This window comes from Centrocercus urophasianus, unplaced genomic scaffold (genome assembly GCF_019232065.1).
Source record: "Centrocercus urophasianus isolate 14NV4802_14NV808 unplaced genomic scaffold, USGS_Curo_1.0 seq_34, whole genome shotgun sequence".
Classification (NCBI taxonomy): domain Eukaryota; kingdom Metazoa; phylum Chordata; class Aves; order Galliformes; family Phasianidae; genus Centrocercus; species Centrocercus urophasianus.
The window spans coordinates 4,086,840-4,107,143 of NW_024884911.1; the positions used below are offsets into that span (position 1 = coordinate 4,086,840).

Below are 20,304 nucleotides of genomic sequence, written 5' to 3' on the forward strand. Positions count from 1 at the left end.
GCGCAGCCAGGAGCCGAGGACCGCCCCGCCCCGCCCCGCCCCCGGCCCGCCCGGCGCCCGCGGCTCCGCTTGCCCCACCGCCGCCTCCCGCAGCGCCGGGCGCGGTCTCCCAAGCGCTCAGCCCCCGGTGGGGTCGGGCCCCGCAGGTGAGAGGGGTGGCCCGGGGATCGGCGTCCCCCGCAATAGCCGCGTGTCACGGCGGTCCGCTCCGCGCTCCGCGCTGCCCGTAGGCCCCGGGGTGGGCTGCGCTGCGCTCTGCGGCCCTCCGTGTAACGGCGGCGGCTGAGGGCTGCGGTGCGGGTAGGGAGCGAAGAACCGAGCAGCGGGAGGCGGTGGGAGCTGGCGGGGCTGCGGGGCGGGGCGGGCTGCTGTCCCATACGGATGACCGGCGGGACGGACGGGCGGACCCACGGCGCTGCGGGCGCTGCGCTCCCATCGCATGCCGGGGTTTTTTGACGGCGGAGCTCAGCGCTCCGTCGGGGATTTATTGTGTAACTCCGAGTTTCCTGAGCTGCGCTTGGGAGCATCGCGGCCCTAAGGCCTGCGCTGAACGCTCCTGATGCGCTCCGTTGTGGCTGGGAGGTGAAAGTGACGCTTTTCGTTTTATTTATAAAAACAAACTCGGGGTGGGAGCATCAGCATCCCGGCACGGGCTGGCTGAGAGGCGCAGTGCTGGTCTCGGGTAGGGGGCTGTAACAGTCCGTAAGGCCGTGCTGTGCGCTCTGAATACAAAACCCCCGTTTGGCTCAGGTGGGGGAGCTGAAGCGGTCCGGAGTTTTAAAACAAGGTTTTGTTCATTCGATTTTCTGGGGGAGGGAAGGAAGGGGAGTGAGGAAATGGGAGAAGCCGGAAGAGCAGAAACAGCATGGATAGGTGGTTTGTTTTAGAGTTGGGTCTGCTGTTGTGTCTGCGAAAAGGAGCCCATTCTGATGAAGGAACACGGAGCCTGAAAGTGCCCCAGTTCTGTGCGTCAGTCACAGCACTGCGCTCTTGGCACTTGGCTTCTAAATCCCTGTGTGTTACGTGGCAGCGTTTCGTTTCTCCGTGAAGCTCCTGAGCTCTCCCAGTTGCTCTTAAGCGGCTCATCCCAGGCTGCTGGGATGCTGCCTGCAGTCACTGCTGTGTTTGCAGTACAGAAATGTGATTCCTTCCAGTTCTTCTTTGCTCTTTCAGTTCAGGAGTGCTGCAGAGATGCTGTTATAAAAGTATCTGTGGGATTTGTCTTGTGCTAGGCAAGCTTTTCAGCTCCCAGGATAAGAGTTGCTGCAATGGTTTATGTGTTTATCCCCTTTGTTATTATTATTATTCTCCTGCTGCCAGTGATTTGGATCAGGTAGCACTGGAAATTCTTTTTAATGAAATAAGAAAACAGCAGAGAGCAGAGGCTGTGCTCCTGGAGTTGTTAACTTCCTAAGTTCATCCGAATTTTGGGTCTCGTTTTTGTAGTGATTTGAGCTTTTCACACCTTTTTCCCTTCCAGCCAATAGCAATAGTGTGGATCCCAGTCTGTGCTGTTAATATCACTTCTACTTTATTTTCCCCCCTTTTCATTTTAACAGCCCCAAGCGAGGTTACTTGAGCTACGTTTAGGAGAATGATCTTTTCATCTTCTTTTTACATCTGCATATTACTGAGGCATGTCTGAAGTCTTTAACACACCCGTGGAGCACCATGAAAGTGTCTGTGGTGCTCATAAGCATGCAGCTGAGAAATCCTCTGTGCCTGCAGTGCTGTGCAGAACAGCTCCATCGGTCTTTGAGAGTTGTTCAAAACCCACCTATTGAATGATAAATTCCTCAGAGACTGAAGATGGTTTATCAGTTAGAGATCTTCTAAGTCCAATTCCCTCTTGTGCAGCTTCATTTAAACAGCAGTCATGTTTTTAATGCCCCCAGATGCCAGGTACTTGTCCTGGGCTGCTGCGCCCTTTTGCTTTTAATCTAAGTTTCATGCAACCAAGTTAATTAGATCTGCATCTCTTTGTGCTGCGTGTTTATGTTTGGCAAGAGGAATGAAGTTCAGATCACCACATTTGTTTCCCCACCATTTTACAACCCAGTTTCTAGGAGGTCAGGTGTGGGTTTTGGGTCTGGCTGAGCGTCGTCCTGCTCACTGCTGAGGTACCAAACACTGCCAGTCAGCAACAGGATGGAACTGTGAGCTGAGAGCACTGCATCACACGTAGATGTGATTTGATCTCTTTGAACCTTACATCTTAATTTCTGATTTGCTGATATAAAAACTAGGCTAATTTATCTTCTTGCTGTCTGTGAGAGCAGTTCTGACTGTAACAAAACAGGACTGTCCTTTCTTGTCCCAGGACAACACCTTCCTGCAGTGAGAATGGAGGATACAAGAGACATTTGCCCTCACCTGGATTCCATAGGAGAGGTGACCAGGGATGATCTGCTGCTCAAATCCAAGGTACAGGGTGTTCTGGTTATCAGCCCCTTCCCTTTTTGCTGCTGTACATGCTTCTGCATGCTTGCTCTTCATAGAAGACGCTGCCAATCACTGTACAGAAGAGGCAGAAACTCTTTTTCCACCGTTGTTGTACCTTGCACACGGCCCATCAAGTGAGCCTTTGTCAGTTCCATCTGGTGCATTTCTCACTGACGTTTTATCCTGCTCAAACATGTCACTTATCTAACACACTGCAAAGTGTGTCATTGGAAGCATGGATTTAAGGAATGGTTTGAGCTGCAGGCAGGGGAGGCCTGCCACATAGAGGGGTTTCTCGCTCTTGAAGGATAGGGTTACTTAAAAAGCAGACTTGCAAACAAACCTTTTTTTTTTTAATCATGAATATTCAGGGAACTTGCCAGTCATGTGGAGCTGTGGGACCAAATCTCTGGGCTTGTCTTCAGGTAAGAACGGCTTGCTGCTTGTGTGGATGATATGGTGGGACTTCTGTTCAACATATTCAAAAATGTATTGGACCAGAAAAGAAGAGATGGAAGCAAAGCTGGGTGTACACAATAGAAATATCCACTGCTTTTTGATGGATTCCAAGAAAAAGTCTCCATAAATTAAAAGCTAATGCTGTCAGAATATATCATGGTGTAACAGTGCTCTTTTCACAGCTGATTTTTCCCTGATAGCCACGGTAGGAATGCCCTGCATTGGGTGCCTCTGCAGGCAGCTGCAAAGAGAAGCTGCAAGTGTGAGATCTCTGAGGATGGTGTTTGGGGCAGTGGGGCAGAAAGGATCAACAAAGGGCATTTGGTGGGCAGAGGCAGTTTGCTTTGACATTGGAGTACCCAGACTTTTGGAGTCTGGTCAGATGAGCCTGTTGGAGCAGTTAGCTTGGAATGGGGAATTACGTGGGTGCAAACCTGATTTTGGGTTTTCTTTCTTAAATTCATCAGTTCCAGTTATCTGTCTTATTCTGAGCCCTGGAAGGAAAAGCAGTTGAGAAGAATGGCAAGATCAGTTCTGAAGCTGCAGTTGTTGGTGGGGTTGGGGCTGCACCCATTTTGTGAAGGGTTTCATTTCGTGTGCCATTGTAGTTTTGCTCTTTCTCTCACCAGATTGGCTGTCCTTACGTTGGCTGTGGGGAGTCCTTTGCTGACCACAGCACCCTTCATGCACAGGTAAGCATTTCACTACTGTCCATCTTAAGACAGAGAGGGCTGAATTATTCCCATTACTTAATCCTTTTCTGCCCAAATTCGGTTGTTGTGTGCTTCGAGTTCACCCAGCTGTCAAATCATTATCTCATCCTTTTAATTTCTAGGCCAAAAAGCACAACCTGACAGTGAATCTGACCACTTTTCGGGTCTGGTGTTACGCCTGTGAGAAGGAGGTGTTCCTGGACCAGCGGCTGGCAGCGCACACGCAGTCGCCCTCGGTAAAGTTCAGTGAACCAGGGGGTGTGTGGCAGCCTGGAAGGCTGAATGCTTGGCAAACTTTGTGTTTCCTTGTTGCAAAATTAGCCAAGAAATTTCCACTGTTGCCCAGGCTGCTGTCACGTCAGGAACTCTTTCACTGAAGGTGGCTGCCTGTGGTCGGAGGACCAGCAGCTTTGCCTTGCAGAATCTCCCTGCAGGAAGGCTTCCATTGACTTGAATATCCATGTTGATTTTTTTCTTTAACCTCTCCTGGCTTCTTCTGGGGGGTCTCTGTTTCTGGGAGGAGCCACAACAGCTGTGACAGCTTCATTTAAAATAAAAAATCAGCTGTCAGTCTCCACACGTGTGTACTTGTAACACTGCTGCATGTTCCCATGTTCCCAGTGCCTCTTTCATCATTAATACTGGAAGCAACAGGGGTGCCATTTCCATTCCCTGCATGCATTACTGAGAAGGACAGGCAGTACAACTGGTTCTTCTCTTCTGAGTGTGCCCTTTTAAAGGCTGGCTAAGTTTACATCTAAGATATTTCTCACAGCTCAACTTTTGAAGCAGGACTCTTGCTGATGGTTATTTTCTGTCTTTAATTTAGGATTCTCCGTTGCCTGCTCACCCTTTGAAAGCTGTTCCAATTGCAGTGGCTGATGAAGGCGAATCCGAATCAGAGGATGATGACTTGAAACCAAGAGGTAACCCTGCATCAAGTTGATGGAAGAGCTGTGAGGGTAACTCTGCAATCTGTAGGACCTGCACTGAGAGGATCCTAGCAGCAGAGTGCAGAGCCCAGAAAGGGTCACATCATTTCTCCTTTGGGAAAGAATACAGAAAGCAGCACTTCTGGAAAGTGTTTCATGCTTCTCTTGTTTGTGCTTTAGGCCTTACTGGAATGAAAAATCTTGGGAACTCCTGCTACATGAATGCAGCACTTCAGGCTCTCTCTAACTGGTAGGCACTAGGGCCTTTAGTCCAGTCTTCTACTAGACATCACTGCTATCAGCAGAGGCACCTCTGATCTGACACCTTCCTTAGTTGTGCAAGGATCAGCCAGGCTAGCTTCAGAAAAAGGAACATGAAAAATTTAGTGTTTGGGAAAACAGAAGTTCTGCAGTAGGAAAATGAGTGAATAGCAACTTGTGGCTGTGTGTAAGATTTGTTTTAGGTGAATGCTGGAAGTAAAACTCCTTTACACCATGACCAAAACGTATTTGCTATGTGAGAAAACGTGTGATATTTCTGTTCTGTACAGTGGTATCATTCCAACAACCCACACTGTAAGATATTCATTAGCCATTCTGCTGAAAACCAGTTTCAGGATCTCTGTGCTGTGATTCAGATCAGCCTTCTGTTCTCATTTATAGGCAGAAATCAAGTTTGCATCTAGAATCACTTCTTCCCTTGATTTAAAAACACTGTCTTAAGTGTGTTTTCAAAAAGAGATGCATTTAAGTTTTGATAAGTCTTTAAATAGAGGCAGAGGAGAAATTTCTATGCTCTGAATTCTTCTTGTTCTCTTGCAGCCCACCTCTCACACAGTTTTTTCTGGAGTGTGGTGGTCTGGTCCGTACAGATAAGAAACCAGCACTATGCAAAAGTTACCAGAAGCTGGTGTCTGAGGTTTGGCATAAGAAACGGTGAGTGGTCACTCTGTTCTCATCTGTACAGATTTCATATCTGTGTTAGTTCTGAACTGTGTCATCAGCAAAAAGAAATGGCATCTGCAGTGCTAAGTGCATCTTCTGAGGCAGACAGTTCAAATCCTATGCAGACAGGTGTGCTGGGATTCCCTCTTGTCTAGGAGTTCCCATCTCATGCTGCTGGTGATAAAAAATGGGCAGTGATGTAAGTGATAGAAAGAAGGCATTCTTAATGTTGTAACTTTAAAAAGGAAGAGATTTCTTTATAGCTTTTCTGTTGGTGATGCAGTAAGAAATGGTGTGATGAGGGAACATTCTCTGCTATTTCTGAGCACACTGCATGGACTAATCAGCACTTGAAGGAACTGCTCGTGATCATCAGAGACTGATGATTTGGATGGAAGAAGTGATAGAGATCTGACACTGAGCTTTTACCAAAAAATGAAAAATACAGGTGACTTTCTGAGAAATGCTTTCTACTGGTTCAAATTCTAGACTGCTGTAACACAGTGTAAAAGAATGCAGCTCTGTTGAAATGTAAAGATGTCTGTTCTGTGAAACTAGTAAATTGGGGGAAAAATCGAGCTAGGAATCTGAATGGCATTGTGTGTTTGCTTTGTGTTAGTTATTAACAAGGGATAAACAAGATGCAGAGCAGTACTGTGTATTCATGCAGTGGGCTGTAGCCTTTGAAGCACTATCATATCAATTTCTTACTGGTTTTGACTTACCTCAATGCTGGTCCTCCAGCAGCCCGCCTGTCAAACATGCTGCTGCAAAATCAAAGCAAGCAACTCGCTGCTCTGGGGAGAATCACTGGAGACAATTCCAGGTGTGCATAGAGCTTCAAGTTACAGCGTGCTCTAGGGAAAGGTTCTCTGCAAGGAGAGAGTGAAATGACTGGGAGATGTTTTCCCTCTCTTCATTTCTCTATCCGCTGGGTGATGTATAAATGAAGTCCAGGCTTTGTGGGTGCATAATTATCTTCTGTCCTCCTTAACTAATTACCACACCCTGTGCTGTTGCTTATTACACAAACTGGCTCCAGGCCTGATAAGCAAGCTAACTTTTGTTGTTTTTTCCTCCATATCTACACAGGCCAAGTTATGTTGTTCCAAGCAGCCTGTCTCATGGAATTAAACTCGTCAACCCCATGTTCCGAGGCTATGCTCAGCAGGTGGGGCCTCAGCAAAAACTGCAGCAGCTCTGCTTGTGTTCAGAGAGAGGAGCTTGTACTGGGTGTCACACTTGTTCTGTGTCTGTCCTAATGATCTGATGGAGCCCTCGGGTGGGAGACCTTGCTGTTACTGCATCAGTGCACCTTCCTGCTTTCTCACCTCTAAAGTTGTGACGGTGACCTCCTTTGTGAAGGGCTTGGAGATCTATTGGGACATGCCACAGAAGTTAGGTGTTATTCGTGTTAGAGCTGGGAAATCTGGATGCATTTGTACTAAGAAGCTAAAGATGCCCGTGTTCTGTGTTCTTTTTTGGGGGAATTGCAGCTAACTAAATCTTTAAAGATAATATCTTTTTCTTTGAGGTTTTTATCGTGGCTTCCAGTGTTTATTCTTAAGAATAAAATGTAAACATCAAACTGTGTTTGATTAGAAAATTTACAGAAGAGGTGACAGTAGACAGGCTGTCTAAACTGTGGTGCTGACAGCAAGTCAAAACAGAAGATAAAAGTAATGACGAATGAGAGGATTTCTGTATTTATCTTTGATGTGAAGTATGTTGGATTGGAAAAGTCAGCTCTAAAGAGAAAGTTGAAAGCAAGGCAGAGCAGGCTGAGAGTCAAGCTTCGTTAAAGTAACAGAAACATCATAATTATCTTTCTGAAGTTGTCAAAATAGCAGATTGCTTTCCAGCGGCTGCTTTGAAGCCAACATATCAGGGTTTTTTTACCATGCATTGTAAATTTAGGAGCTTGCTCCTTGCTGTGCAGTCTTTGGCTTCTGGTTCCACTGCCTATTTATTAAAGATTTTAATCTGCCCTCTATAAAAGAGGGATTCCCATAAGCAGAAGTCAGCGATCCTGAAAACAGTCATGTTGTTCAGAGTGTGTTCTCTGTGGGCTGCTGCCTTTGGTTCCTCAGGTCTCTTGCCTCTTAGCAGTGGTAGCACCCTGATAAATAAGGTCATAGTTTGGGATTTGGAACTGGATTATCTTTAGGGTCCCTTCCAAGCTAAGCCATTCTGTGGTTTGCACGTTGCAATGGCAGTCTAGCTTTCATCCTGTCTTTCGGATAAATGCATCTGGATAAAAAGTGGTTCTTTTATCAATAGGAATTAAAGACAGTTGCTGATCAGACATGTTGATAAATCTCTGTGGTACTCTCTGCTTTAGGAGAGTCTCCTGATGTTGCAGAAGCTGATAACTTCTGTGGGTAGAACTGAGGCTGTGAATGGAGCCAGCTCTTCTTTTGGGCTTCTTACTTGCCTGAATTCTGGATGGATGTGTACTAACACAGAATGAATCCTGTTTTCAGGACACTCAGGAGTTCCTGCGCTGTCTGATGGACCAGCTTCATGAAGAACTGAAGGAACCAGTTGTTGCAGAGACACGAGATTTGGATATGGGTGACCAGGATGACAAGCGCGAGGGTGACCGAAGCCCTTCGGAGGATGAGTTCCTCTCCTGTGACTCCAGCAGTGACAGGGGTGAAGGAGATGGTCAAAGCCGGACCACAGGGAGCATGGGAGAGACAGAGCTGTTGATCCAGGATGAAGGAGGGAGAGGGATCTCTGAAAAAGAGAGGATGAAGGACAGAAAGTTCTCCTGCGGCCATCGGCGCAGCAACTCGGAGCAGGTGGATGAGGATGCGGATGTTGATACCACTATGATGGCAATGGATGGCAGAGCCTCACCTGAGATGCTCCCAGCTCCCCGTCCTGCCAGCCCATGCAGGACACCAGGTACAACTCTGCCAGTTGTGTTATTTGTGAGAAGACGTGTTGTATTCCTGCACTGGGTGCAACGACAGCACACAATGGTGTGTTCCTTCAGTGGGTTTCAGAAGATTTTGCATCCAAGGCTTTCTGCATTGTCCCTGGCAGTAGTTCTGCCTTTGTGCATGGTTGCTTCTGTAAGAAAAGCAGAGTGAGCTGGGGAGCTTAGCCAGGCTAGAGTGCTCACAAGGCTGAGTGCAGCCTGCATCCTAAAGGCAGTGGTAGCTGTCTCTGCTAAACCTGCAGAAGTGATATTTCTGTATTTTTCCCAGCTGAGAAAAAGGTTTTATGTACGTATGTGGCTTTATCTAACAGACTGGCCTGGGGAAATGTTGGCTGTGAGAAAGATGTGGAAGTGGCTGTTGGTTAATCTTGGATCATGGACTTTGTGGGGAGAAAAGGGTGATGCACAGTTGGTGCATTTCTGTATCTCAGGGAAAAGAAAAGAGCAGCTGTTAAGACGTAGGTGTGGAGGCACCTCAAAGTGAACACATCCCATCTTTCAACACTTATCGTTATATAAGAGCCTTACTCTGCCAGCTGGCACTGAAGGCAGCAATGCTGTTTGTGTGGATAAGGGATACAGGAGCAAGCTGTAAAACCTAATTAGTCACAAGTGTGAAAAAGTGGTGGATTGGCTGGTGGTTTTTTTAATAATTATTAGTTCTGCACTCTTACCCATGCACTGAGAGTGCTGTATCTACCAACCTGTGCAAATAGGACAGTCAGTAATGACTGAACTGTGAGTGCTGGGAAAGGTTCTGTGCTGGAACAGAGCTGGGCTGACACCCACTGTAACACAGTTGCCTTTCAGGATGGGTTTTCATCTTCTGCCTTCTCTTTTTCCCAGCAGAACCTGACAATGATGCCTACGTGCGCTGCTCCTCGCGCCCCTGCAGTCCGGTCCACCACGAAATGCACTCCAAGCTCTCCAGCAGTCCTCCTCGCTCCAGTCCTGCCAGGCTTGGACCTTCCTATGTACTCAAGAAAGGTAGTGCAGGGCAGTCAGGTGCATGCTGTGAGGCAGAAGGGAACATGTGGAGTGGAGGAGGAGGGGTTCGTTTGCGGAAGAGAGAAAGAATGCTCCACGATCCTTGATTAGCAGTTCTAAGCAGTGCTGATTCCCCTGGAACATCAGTGCTTTTTAAAGTCGTACCAGGTAAAGACTACAGTAAACTTGCAGGTAAAGTCAGGGTTTGGATAGAGAAGCTGTTCTAGTATGCTTTTCCATTGGAGCATGAAATGATTTCCAAGTATGTGTTTGCATGGTGTTTGTTAGTGATGAAAGAGCTATGAAGTCCCAGACACAGCTCTGTCTCTTCAGGGAAGTGTGGAGATGTGAGAACGTTTGTCTGCCAGACCTGCACTTACTGCTTGTGAGTCAAGGAACCATAAGATGAAGTTACTGAGGGAGAGCTCCTGGGCTCTGACATCATGAGCTCACAGTAATAGACTGCAAACATCAGTCTGCTGCTGGAAGCATTGTTAGGCTTCAGGCTGGAGCCTGGCTTCTGTTCTTGTCAAACTGGCCTCTTAATCACAAGCAAATTGCAGAAGAAAATCTCTCGGTATTGCAAAGCCACCAAACACAATGGCATGTACTTACACCATTGTCTCTACAGCTGTTCAGTAATAACATTCTTTCCAGAACTGTGCCCTGGCCTCTTGGCTGAGGTCAGCACAGCCACAGATGTTCTGGCCTGATGAAAAGCACTCTGTCTCCCTGCACGTGTGCATAGGGAGGGGGTTTGTTGTTAAGCAAAACTGTGTGCTTGGCCACTCACTGCTGTGGAGAGTCTTCTGACAACCTGACAAACGTGGTAAATGCTGAAGGAGAGGAAAAAAAAAGACAAAGTACACAGACAGGCTAAGGAGAAAGGAAGTAAAATGTAAAGCTTAGAGCAAAGCATAGTCCAAAGCATACAGGATCAGTGCCTGTCTTGTGACTGTGTGACTCTGCTTTAGACAGGAGACTGAGAAAGTGTTGCTACATGCTGTCTCTGTGTCTCTTTCAGCCCAGATGCAGGCTTCTGGGAAAAAGAAGAAAGAACTTCGTTATCGCAGTGTGATCTCTGATATCTTTGATGGCTCCATTCTCAGCCTGGTGCAGTGCCTCACCTGTGACAGAGTGAGTGTCCTGAGAGCTGTTGGTCAAAGAGCAGTCTTCTATAGACCTTATAGAGCACGTTTTTTTTTCTTTTGCAATGAAGCTTTCTGTTTCCATGCTGTGGGATGCAGCAGGCCTGCTAAAATCTTGGCAGGTGGGAGGTGTTTGAGACCTGCCATGCCAGGAAATTTCCAGCCTCTATAGTGATGTTTGCTTATCTGTGCCACTGAGTTGGTCTAGCACTGTCACATTCACATCAGAAAACAAATTCCAACTGTACATAAAGATGGTGAAAGTCCTCCTACTGACAGTAGGTAAGAAGAACTATCCTGAGCAAGTTGCTGTTACTGCCAGGTCAGGTTTCTGCAGTGCTAAAAAGCGATGGAAGTCAAGTCCTGGCTTCATTCCATGCCCAGGAAACCCAGGCCTTTTCCTCTTGGATATTTCCAGGTTTCTACGACAGTGGAGACATTCCAAGACCTCTCACTCCCAATCCCAGGGAAGGAGGACCTGGCCAAGCTGCACTCTGCCATCTACCAAAGCGTGCCAGCTAAGACAGGGGCGTGTGGGGACAACTACGCCTCGCAAGGCTGGATTGCTTTCATCATGGAGTACATCCGGAGGTGGGTTCACCTTGTGGGGGCTCTTTCTTCTGGGGTTTGCCCTGTGTGCTTTCAGCAGAAATGTGAGGTGTTCCCTGCAATAGGACACTGTGTGGTACCCCAGTTCTGTTTTGCTCTTTTCTTTTTCACATGAACCACTTGCTGCCGCTGCTCTGCTTCTGTAATTGCCCTTGACATCTCTTGTGCAAATGATGGTCCCCCGTTGCTGCCTTTAGCTCTGTCTTGCCCTCTGGAGCACATTACCAGAGTAGCTGTGCAAATTACTTCTAGGCTGAGCAGTTACAGTGGGAGCATCAGCTTTCCCTGTGCCTTTGGGTGATGAGCTTATAATCAGCAGCCAGAAGAAAGCCCATCTGCTGGGACTTTTGTAAGCCAAAGTGTCCACCTGCTTTCATGCAACTCTTTCTCCTGATTCCCTCTCTTCTGTAGGTTTGTGGTGTCCTGTATCCCTAGCTGGTTTTGGGGTCCTGTCGTGACACTGGAGGATTGTCTTGCTGCCTTTTTTGCAGCGGATGAGTTGAAGGGTGAGTTTGCTTCAGTGGGGTCTGACAGCCAAAACCAAGAAAAACTGCATGTAGGAATCTTTCACAAGCATTCTGGGGGCACGTTACATCTAGAAAGCCTGCTTTAATATTTATCTCACTTAGGGACTGGCACTACTACAACCTGACAGTTCAGCTCCTCATAGAAACTCAGAAATGAGTTTTCCCATCTGCTCAGAGGTGTTGCTTTTTCATTTGGAATCCAAATAAGTGTTCTTAGCTGGAAGCTTGCGTGGCTCTTGGTGGCTTTTTTGAGTTACAATGGCTCTTCAGCCTTCCTCGCTTCTTCACTTTCTCTGTCCATTCCTTAGGCCCTAGGGGACTTAAACGTTTTGCTGTTCACTTGCAGTGGTGAGCAGTATGGATTTTTCTGCTGGCTGATTACATTGTCCTTCCCACCCTTACTGAGGGAAATGCTTGTTTTGATCTCTTCTCACCCTGGTTTCCCTAAGAAGCCACTCAGTGTAATGTTTCTGCACAGGCTGGAAATGTATCAATTCTAGAGTTGTGTGCTCTGAGTAAGTGCATAACTGCTCTCTTCTCTTCATCTATAGGGGACAACATGTACAGTTGTGAAAGGTGTAAAAAGTAAGTCTGTGTTATCTGCATGGTTATTTCTGAACTTTATTACTTCATACTACTGTTAAACCTTTTGCTGCATCCTCTCCCTGCACATCTCTTCTGCTGGGTGCCATGTAAAGTCTGCCTTGCCTTGCTCCAGAGTTCCACTCTTGAGAGTTCACTGACGTGGAGGGGTAGAAAAAGTGCTGGCTTCAAGGGGAGGAAAGAGACAAGAAGGGTGTGAATAAGGATGTAGCTTGGTAGCTACTGCATGAGAAGGAAGAAGTGTGACAAGCTGCTCGTGCCATGCCTCATTTGATAAGGGTGCTGCAGGGAGCCTGAATTTGTTGCTGCTGAAATCAGGATCTGTCTTGAATTTCAAAGTGAGCAAGGTGCAGCCAGACAGTTGCCTTGCCTTTTGGTGTCCCTTTGCTTGAGCATGTTCTCACAGCTGATTTCTCTTCCTGCCTCAGATTGAGGAATGGAGTAAAGTACTGCAAAGTCCTCCGGCTACCAGAGGTGAGTAAGAGTGCCTTGATTCTTACTTTTCATTCAGCAGACTCTGTTTGAGGAGGTAAAGAGGGTAGAGGTGGAACTGACACAGCAGTTTGTTTCGGTGGCAAAGCTCTGCATAGACCAGAAGAGATTTTTGATGAGCCAGCAGGATTCATAACAGGCAAAAAAAAGACCCTTGCAAAGATAAGGTGCACAGAGAAGCTTTTGGATCAGGATGCCCACAGCAAAACTGTTGTATTCTGTCTTTGGTCTTTTAGATTCTCTGCATCCACTTGAAGCGGTTCCGGCATGAGGTGATGTATTCCTTCAAGATCAACAGCCACGTCTCCTTCCCCTTGGAAGGGCTGGATCTGCGGCCTTTCCTGGCCAAGGAGTGTGTTTCCCAGATCACCACCTATGATCTGCTGTCAGTCATCTGCCATCATGGCACAGCAGGCAGTAAGTCCTTCTTGTGAGTGCATGGCAGAAGTGAGCAAGAACAAGAGGAGTATGAGCAAAGCAAAGCGTGTTCAAGGGCTGGGCTGCAGCTCTTCTGGGAGAGCCTGAGTTTCGTCTGCACTCTGGATTTCAGCTGCAGTGTTTCCTGTTACAGGTGGGCATTACATAGCCTACTGTCAGAACGTGATCAATGGCCAGTGGTACGAGTTTGATGACCAGTATGTCACTGAGGTCCATGAGACTGTGGTACAGAACGCAGAAGCCTACGTCTTGTTCTACAGGTGAGCAGTGCTCTGCATGGAGCAGTTCTGTCCTGGTTGCAGAGTACTTAGAAATGTGTATGGAAAACTAAGAGTAGAAGAATTGCTTCATTTTCTCCTCCTTTCTCCACTGAAGGAAAAGCAGTGAAGAGGCTGTGCGAGAGCGTCAGAAAGTTGTGTCCCTTGCCAGCATGAAGGAGCACAGTTTACTCCAGTTCTACATCTCTCGAGAGTGGCTCAACAAATTTAACACATTTGCTGAGCCTGGTCCCATCACCAATCACACCTTTCTGTGCTCTCATGGAGGTAAGATGGTGCTGCTGAACCCAGAAAAGCAACTTTCAGCTGTGCCTTCTTGTTTGCTGGTGCTTTAACAAGCACAGAAAAAAAAGCTCCAGCTGTAGTCCTGTCACAGCACATGCTGTGGTAGAATCTGCCTCGCTGGCAAAAGCTTCAGCCCACTCAAGGAGAAATGAGACAGTTGCTCCATTGTCCTGATCAGAGGCACAGAGGAATGCCTAGTGCTGGGAAACAACAGTGTGCAATTCTCTGCTTGTTTTTAAAAACCAATCTGTAGAAAGCAGATGAAGCAACATTTATCTGTGTTACCCTATCTGCAAGGTTGTCCTTCAGTGTTTGGAGAATGGAGCACACGTTCCTGAAGAGACCTGATACCACGTTTTTAGTGCTCTCTTTCATCTCTTGTGCCTGGGAGCCTTCGTGTGTGTGTATTCACAATTAGGAAGGAAGCACTTGATTAGAAACTAGCACCTTGAACTGAGAAACTTCCAGTCAGTGAACTCTTGAGTGACTTCCATTAGAGGAAGCAAATGCTGGAATGGGGGAGTTTTCAGTAAGGAAGGTCTTTCTCCTGTTTCTGTCTTTAACCAGCAGTAGAATTCTGTTGTTCACTCTCCCTCTTGCCTTTCCTCCAGGGATCCCTCCTAATAAATACCATTACATTGATGACCTGGTTGTGATTCTGCCCCAGAATGTGTGGGAGTATCTCTACAACAGGTGAATATGGCCATTTCATTCTTTGTCCCATTTTGTTTTCCTAGACAGTCTGTCATCCTGGGGTCTTTCCATCTGAGGCACCATCCAAGGTATAATGCCTTACCATGGCACCTCAAGGGCATGCAGCACTTGGTGAGGACTGACAAGACTTGTGTTAGGGAGGCCCTACTAAAGTAAACCAAAATGAGCTGTGTCAGTGTGTTGTCTCACAACAGTACTGTGACCTCACTGTGTTGCATAAAGTCTATGCTCTCCATTCAGAAAAGAGCTGCAGGTGCACCTCTCCTCACTGTGTGGAGCAGTGTAAAAATCCATCTGTGTAGGATTCAGGGCTGGGAAGCACTCTATTTTCCTGCAGTTCTGCATTCCCCTCCCTCTCTTGTGCTCAGGTTTGGGGGTGGCCCTGCAGTGAATCATCTGTATGTGTGCTCTATTTGCCAAGTGGAGATTGAAGCACTTGCCAAACGCAGGAGAACTGAAATTGACACCTTCATCAAGGTTTGTATGGGAGGCATCCAGAGGCAATGGAAGAGTGGAGGTAGGAAATGGAAGTCTGTTGTGGACAGGTAGTGGAAAACTCTTGCCCTTGTTTTCCAGAATATGATTTACAGGAGATAGATTGTGGGGTTCCCAGTGGTGTCAGCATGGAGAGGGGCAGCTGGAACACTGCCTGTGGGTGCATGGACAAATAACATTTGAAACCATTCCAGTCTCTTGCCTATACAAGTTAGTGGAAACGGGTGGTGGAGAGAGTCGTTGGATTGTTCAGAATAAGAGACTGTTCTGAAGAGTGGCAAGGCTGCCTTACAGCTAAAGGAAGGGGCTCCCCTGGCCTCAGCAGTGACTGAATCTTTCCTGCACTTCTGTTCTCTGCTCTCCCAGCTGAACAAGGCTTTCCTGGCAGAGGAGTCTCCAAGTGTCATCTATTGTATCAGCATGCAGTGGTTCCGTGAGTGGGAAGCCTTTGTCAGAGGGAAGGATAATGGTAAGAAGCCAGAGATCGCTGGAAACTGCCAGTGCTGAGAGGTAGAATGAAAATAAGTTCATTTTTAGGTGTCCTCAGAAAGCAGTGCACCTGATGGGTTCAGCTTGAGGCTGCATGGAGTCTGCAGCCAGTCAGTGTGCCTGCAGGTCCCTGGGGTGGGGCAGAAATAATGAATGAGGACAAGCATGGGAAATGATGTGAATTGGGTGGCAGCACAGTGGTTCTGGACGTGTTTGTTTCTCCTCTCGCAGAGCCTCCTGGACCAATTGACAACAGCAAGATTGCACTCACAAAAGCGGGTGGCCACATGCATGTTAAACAAGGTAAGGCATGTGCTGCTGTCTTGTAGCATCCTGAAAGGTGAGGGAGAATATTGCACTGCATCTGTGTGTCTGTAACAACGAAGTAACAGAACAAGACGGTGTCACAGAAGAGGAGCTCTCTGCACATCCCTGTGCTGACTGCCCTGAGTGCCATCTCAGTTCTCCAGTGGCAGCTCCCACTGACCAACATGCTGATATGACTTAGTGTAGTAAGCCCTGCGGTCCTCCATCTCCTGTTTTTGCTATTCCCACATCTTTCCATCATTTCCTTTTGTCCACTATTGTAGTGTTGCACTTGACTTGTCTTTACTCAGCATAAGCTGCGGTGCAGCTCGTGAGATAACACTGCCTGGGCTGTCCTCATTGCACTGCTGGGCAGGTGAAGGTTGCATTTGTATCTTGGTTACCTCTCAAGATACAAGATCCATTGTGGGCTGAAGTGCCATGGAGCCTCAGTGGCTTCCAGCAGCAGGTGGCACTGCTGAGGGCGGTGGGAGCGCTGCTGCTAAGGGGCTTCCTTCGGGCAGCACAGATAGGGCTGTGCCCTGCTCTTCTGGTACAGGGGGAGGTGGTGGGGGACGACATCCTCCACAGTGTAATGCAGCAGCCCCTCCAGCTGATGGCTTCGTGCCTGCTTACTGCTGCTGTCCTTTTCAGGTGCTGATTACGGGCAGATTTCCGAGGAGACGTGGATTTATTTAAGCACGCTGTATGGAGGCGGCCCAGAGATTGCAGTCAGACCGAACGTGGCCCAGGTCCAAGAACTGGATAACCTGCATGGGGAGCAGAAGATCGAAGCAGAGACCTGGGCTGTGTGATCTGTGAAGGATGGGGCAGGGAAGGTACGGCACAACTGTGTGTGGATGGACGGGGAACCCTGAGGAGTCAAACCTATTCCTTTGTGTGGTACTCAAAAGGTGTGTGCAGCTCCCACCACCACTTTGGGGAAGGCAGGTGTCCTTGGCCATCCTTTCATGAGGTTCTGGATGTAGGGCTGGTACTACGAAAGACTGGGGGAAATCAGTTTCTCTGTAATTGGTTTTTGTAGCCTCAGTGGGAAAAAAAACTGGTGGTGAGATTGCAGGTGGACTTTACTAGCCTGTGTTTTGACCTGAGCCTTTCCCTCTTCTTTGCTTACAAGAAATCAGCACTCTCAGCTTGTCCTCAGTAAACTGATTCTCTGCTCCTTTGCAGGTTTTGCTTTTGGCACTTTCCTTTTTTAACCCTGTGTAAAGATAATGAGATACTATTTATGTTTCCAGTAAGCAGCACTGCAACTAGAGAAACTTGTTTATTTGAAGCTAACTAAAGCCACGAGGTCTCCTGGTAGTTTTGTGCTGATGGTGCACAGTTGTCACAACTTCCTAGTTTTGCTCCTTATCTAATTCCTGCAACTTCAGTTGCAAGTGACTAATTTTGAAATATCTGTTTCATTCTCCCCTAAGCCCTAAAGTTACACCTTCACCTTCCTGGCAGGATTTTCTGCTCCTCGTATCTGATTTCATGCGTTCAGCGTGTTTTCAGAGAACAAAGCTGGAGGATGAGTTCTCCTTCCCTCAGTACTTATTTCCCCTTAAGCTCCTGGCAGCTTGCTAGATATGGGATGCAGCCTCACAGGTTAGACTCAAAGCTGTTCAATGGGCAAAGCTGTTCAGTGTAAGCCCAGAACCCCTTCTCAGAATGACCCTGCTGTCAGCACAGATCTGTCCTTACATCTGTCATGAGAAACAAAGGATGAGTGGGGTCTGAAGAGGGTGACCGTATGTTTGCACAGTCTGCTCAGGTGGGCAGGGCCCTCTTGGAGCACTGGAGAAGGTGCCTGGCTGATCAGGTGGAGTGGCTTCAGGAACGAGCTGCTTTCTGCAGACAAGCCTCCACCTGTGTGCTGAGGTCATTTAGCTTCTCAGCACAGATGTCCTTTGTGTAAGCAGTTGCTCATTTAATGAATAGAAATAACGTGCTCCCTCGTCTGCTGCTGCTGTGGACTGTAATAACAGCCAGCAGAGAGAGGCAGGAGGACAAGGGAGTGTGAACACTAGCTATCCCAGCAGGTCTGTTCTTACACAGTTCTTCCTTCACCTAAGACAAGGCCACAGCCAAACAGCGGGCACCAGGGCGTTCCAGTGAGCTTCAATGGAATCTCAGTAAGGCAAAGCTGGCAAGGCAGAGGGGACCTCTCTTGGGCTGAGGACCAAAACTGTGTGTTCACAGTGCTGGAACCTGCCTGGTTCCACAGCATCACACCTGGGCTCGGGGGCCCATGGAAAAGAGAAAGGAAGGGAGGGCTGTGCTTTCACTCACAGAGCGTGGAGAAGAGTGCAGAAGAGTTTGAAAAGGAAAAAATGTGGCCTTCAGATTTTTTTTAGACCAAAAGATTGCTGTAAACAGCAAATCCTTCTTTAAATAAATCCTGTAAATGGTTCAGCATGTTAATTTCACTATCTTGTTTATTGGATGCCTGTATACGCCCAAGGGGAGGTCAAAGAATGAGCTGCTGTTGGGATTTCTCATTGTTCTCAGCTTTGTTCACCACTGCAGCCTTCTTGGAAGCTGCAGAGCCTGTAGGGCTGCATGTCTGTGTTGTCTGTGCCGTTCAGAGGATTGTACAGATTGTAATAATGCTCCTGTGCTTCAGTGTTATACTTGTGCTGAAAACGCGTTACAATAAATATATGTGCTTCCAACACACTGCACGACTGCTGCCTGCCTGCAGGGCCTGAGCCTCTGCCAGCTTCCTCCGTGTTCATGGTGCTAATGAAAAAAAAAAACCAAAAACCCCCAAGCTTCCTGCTGCCACGAGGCCTTGCAGTAACTCCTGAGCAGTCCATCAGCTGATACTGAGCTGGGGCAGAGGAGGGCGCCTGCTCCCCAGGCAGCCTCTGTGCACAAAGCCTTCCTGCTCCCGATGGTTCAGCCAAGTTCACCTCAGAAAGCTGGGCTGGCTGGGAAGCACATGCTGGGTGAGAGCAGCAGCGTGAGGGAAGCCACGTGCGAGGGGAGGAGGCTGGAGTTTCTGGAGAAGTTCAAGCTTTCTAGAGCAGAGCCTGTGCAGTTCTTGTCAGTGCTGTGTGGCTGCAGGGTTCCACACACTCCCTGCTAACACGTGCGTGCGTTGCTTTGCTCGTGGGCACGATGCAGCCAGCAGCACTGTGACTGCAGGCCCAGAAACACGGTGCTCTCACTAACAGGCTGGCTCACACTGCCATGGTGACCAGCAGCGCTGCTGAAAGATGGAGGTGATAGAAATGCACCCCGGGGTGAAGGGGCTGCGGGAGACGAGCAGTGGCTGCCAGCTGGGTGAATAACACGGCATTAGCTGGAGCCTGGGCTGCCCAAGGAGCTGGGGCAGTGAGGACATGCAGCTCGTTCTCTAGCAACTTGAAATCAACCGTCAAAACTCGCATCTAGCAAACAAACGCCGTAACCTCAGCAACTGCAGAACAGTTTGTAACATTCCAGGAGACATTAACAAACTCCCTTCCCCAGGGATGGGATTATACAGTGTCTAGACAAACGCTGCACTGGCCAAACCTAACTTTTTGTTATCCTCTGTCCATTAAAATACCCAGAGCTTAGTCCTGCATCTATATTTCATTTGAAACGTGACATCATTGATGCTTTTCTCAGACCCCCACCGTAAGCGTCTGGTATTTCTGAGTACATCTCAGCACAGCTAGCTTTGGGACTCGCTGTTAATGTAAGCCAGATATTATGGCTGAGCTGTATCAGCTCAGATCTCTTGCTGACTGCAAAAGAAGAACTGTTCATGCATTGGAATGCCTAGCTTCATGATTTCAGATTCTCTGCTCCCCCCCAGTCCTATGGAAGCAGCAGGAGGGGGGGGCTGATTTACATGCTGTTCTCCTGCTCACTACTCCCAGGCTTAGACTGCAGCCTCATTCTGATGCAGCTGAGACTGGGATACACCGATGACAAATACTCTGCACTAACCTGACCCCTAGAAAGGGGAACAGCTCTTCCTTCCATGGTGCACAGCCAGCATAGTGGAACTTCACCCCACAGCTTCCCTTGGCCATCCTTTGCCTCAGCCTGATCCTGGTGCCTGTGGTTGCCAGTGGTGCATCCCCACCCTCCTGAATGGTCAAACAGCATCCTGTACCTTCAGTACCACATCTGGTGGAGGTAAAGCTCAATTTCATTTTCCTCCTAGCTGCTGCTCACCTTGGCTTCAGGTTCCTGTCTTCAGTCATTCTGTTCTGTTTCTATGTGAAGTTAGCAATGCTTCTACTGGTGAAGATAAATCACATGTACAGCCAGACTGATGCTCCCTCCGGCTCGTTGTTTTCCGAATAGCACCAAGACATGGAGCACATCTCTCAGCTCAGTTTTCTCTCTGCTTTTGAGCATCCTTTCTAGCACACTGTTTGATAAACAGTACTGATCTGTCCTTAATTGACAGGGATTTTAATTAGTGCTGGCAAAGAACAAATGAAATTGTTAAAACAGCAATCTGAGCTTAGATCTCTACAGAGCTGCT

The 20,304-nt window shown here is 47.8% G+C and overlaps 1 protein-coding gene across 2 annotated transcripts; it reads left to right on the forward strand.

Annotated features, from left to right (window-relative positions):
• The first annotated feature begins 67 nt into the window (after positions 1 to 67).
• On the forward strand, positions 68 to 18,494 carry USP20 (ubiquitin specific peptidase 20). Of its 2 annotated transcripts, none has more exons than XM_042830609.1 (24): positions 68 to 146; positions 2,321 to 2,424; positions 2,814 to 2,867; positions 3,531 to 3,593; positions 3,737 to 3,850; positions 4,444 to 4,540; positions 4,727 to 4,796; positions 5,369 to 5,482; positions 6,584 to 6,662; positions 7,975 to 8,401; positions 9,285 to 9,425; positions 10,450 to 10,562; positions 10,992 to 11,164; positions 11,594 to 11,688; positions 12,261 to 12,294; positions 12,741 to 12,786; positions 13,041 to 13,221; positions 13,376 to 13,502; positions 13,618 to 13,787; positions 14,417 to 14,498; positions 14,888 to 14,996; positions 15,381 to 15,483; positions 15,735 to 15,806; positions 16,464 to 18,494. In XM_042830609.1, exons 2-24 carry the CDS (start codon positions 2,344 to 2,346, stop codon positions 16,622 to 16,624), a joined length of 2,706 nt encoding a protein of 901 aa, XP_042686543.1. In that variant the 5' UTR covers positions 68 to 146; positions 2,321 to 2,343; the 3' UTR covers positions 16,625 to 18,494. The 2 variants fall into 2 exon arrangements, with proteins under 2 accessions (XP_042686543.1, XP_042686544.1); XM_042830610.1 differs by having other exon boundaries at positions 9,288 to 9,425.
• Positions 18,495 to 20,304: the final 1,810 nt, after the last annotated feature.

What these genes read in the sequence shown, in the direction of transcription:
- USP20 (XM_042830609.1), top strand. Translation starts at nt 2,344, where the DNA reads ATGGAGGATACAAGAGACATTTGCCCTCACCTGGATTCCATAGGAGAG. An exon ending in TGATGACTTGAAACCAAGAG is followed by an intron (nt 4,541 to 4,726) that starts GTAACCCTGCAT and finishes TTTGTGCTTTAG; the next exon opens with GCCTTACTGGAATGAAAAAT. An exon ending in TTCCTATGTACTCAAGAAAG is followed by an intron (nt 9,426 to 10,449) that starts GTAGTGCAGGGC and finishes TGTCTCTTTCAG; the next exon opens with CCCAGATGCAGGCTTCTGGG.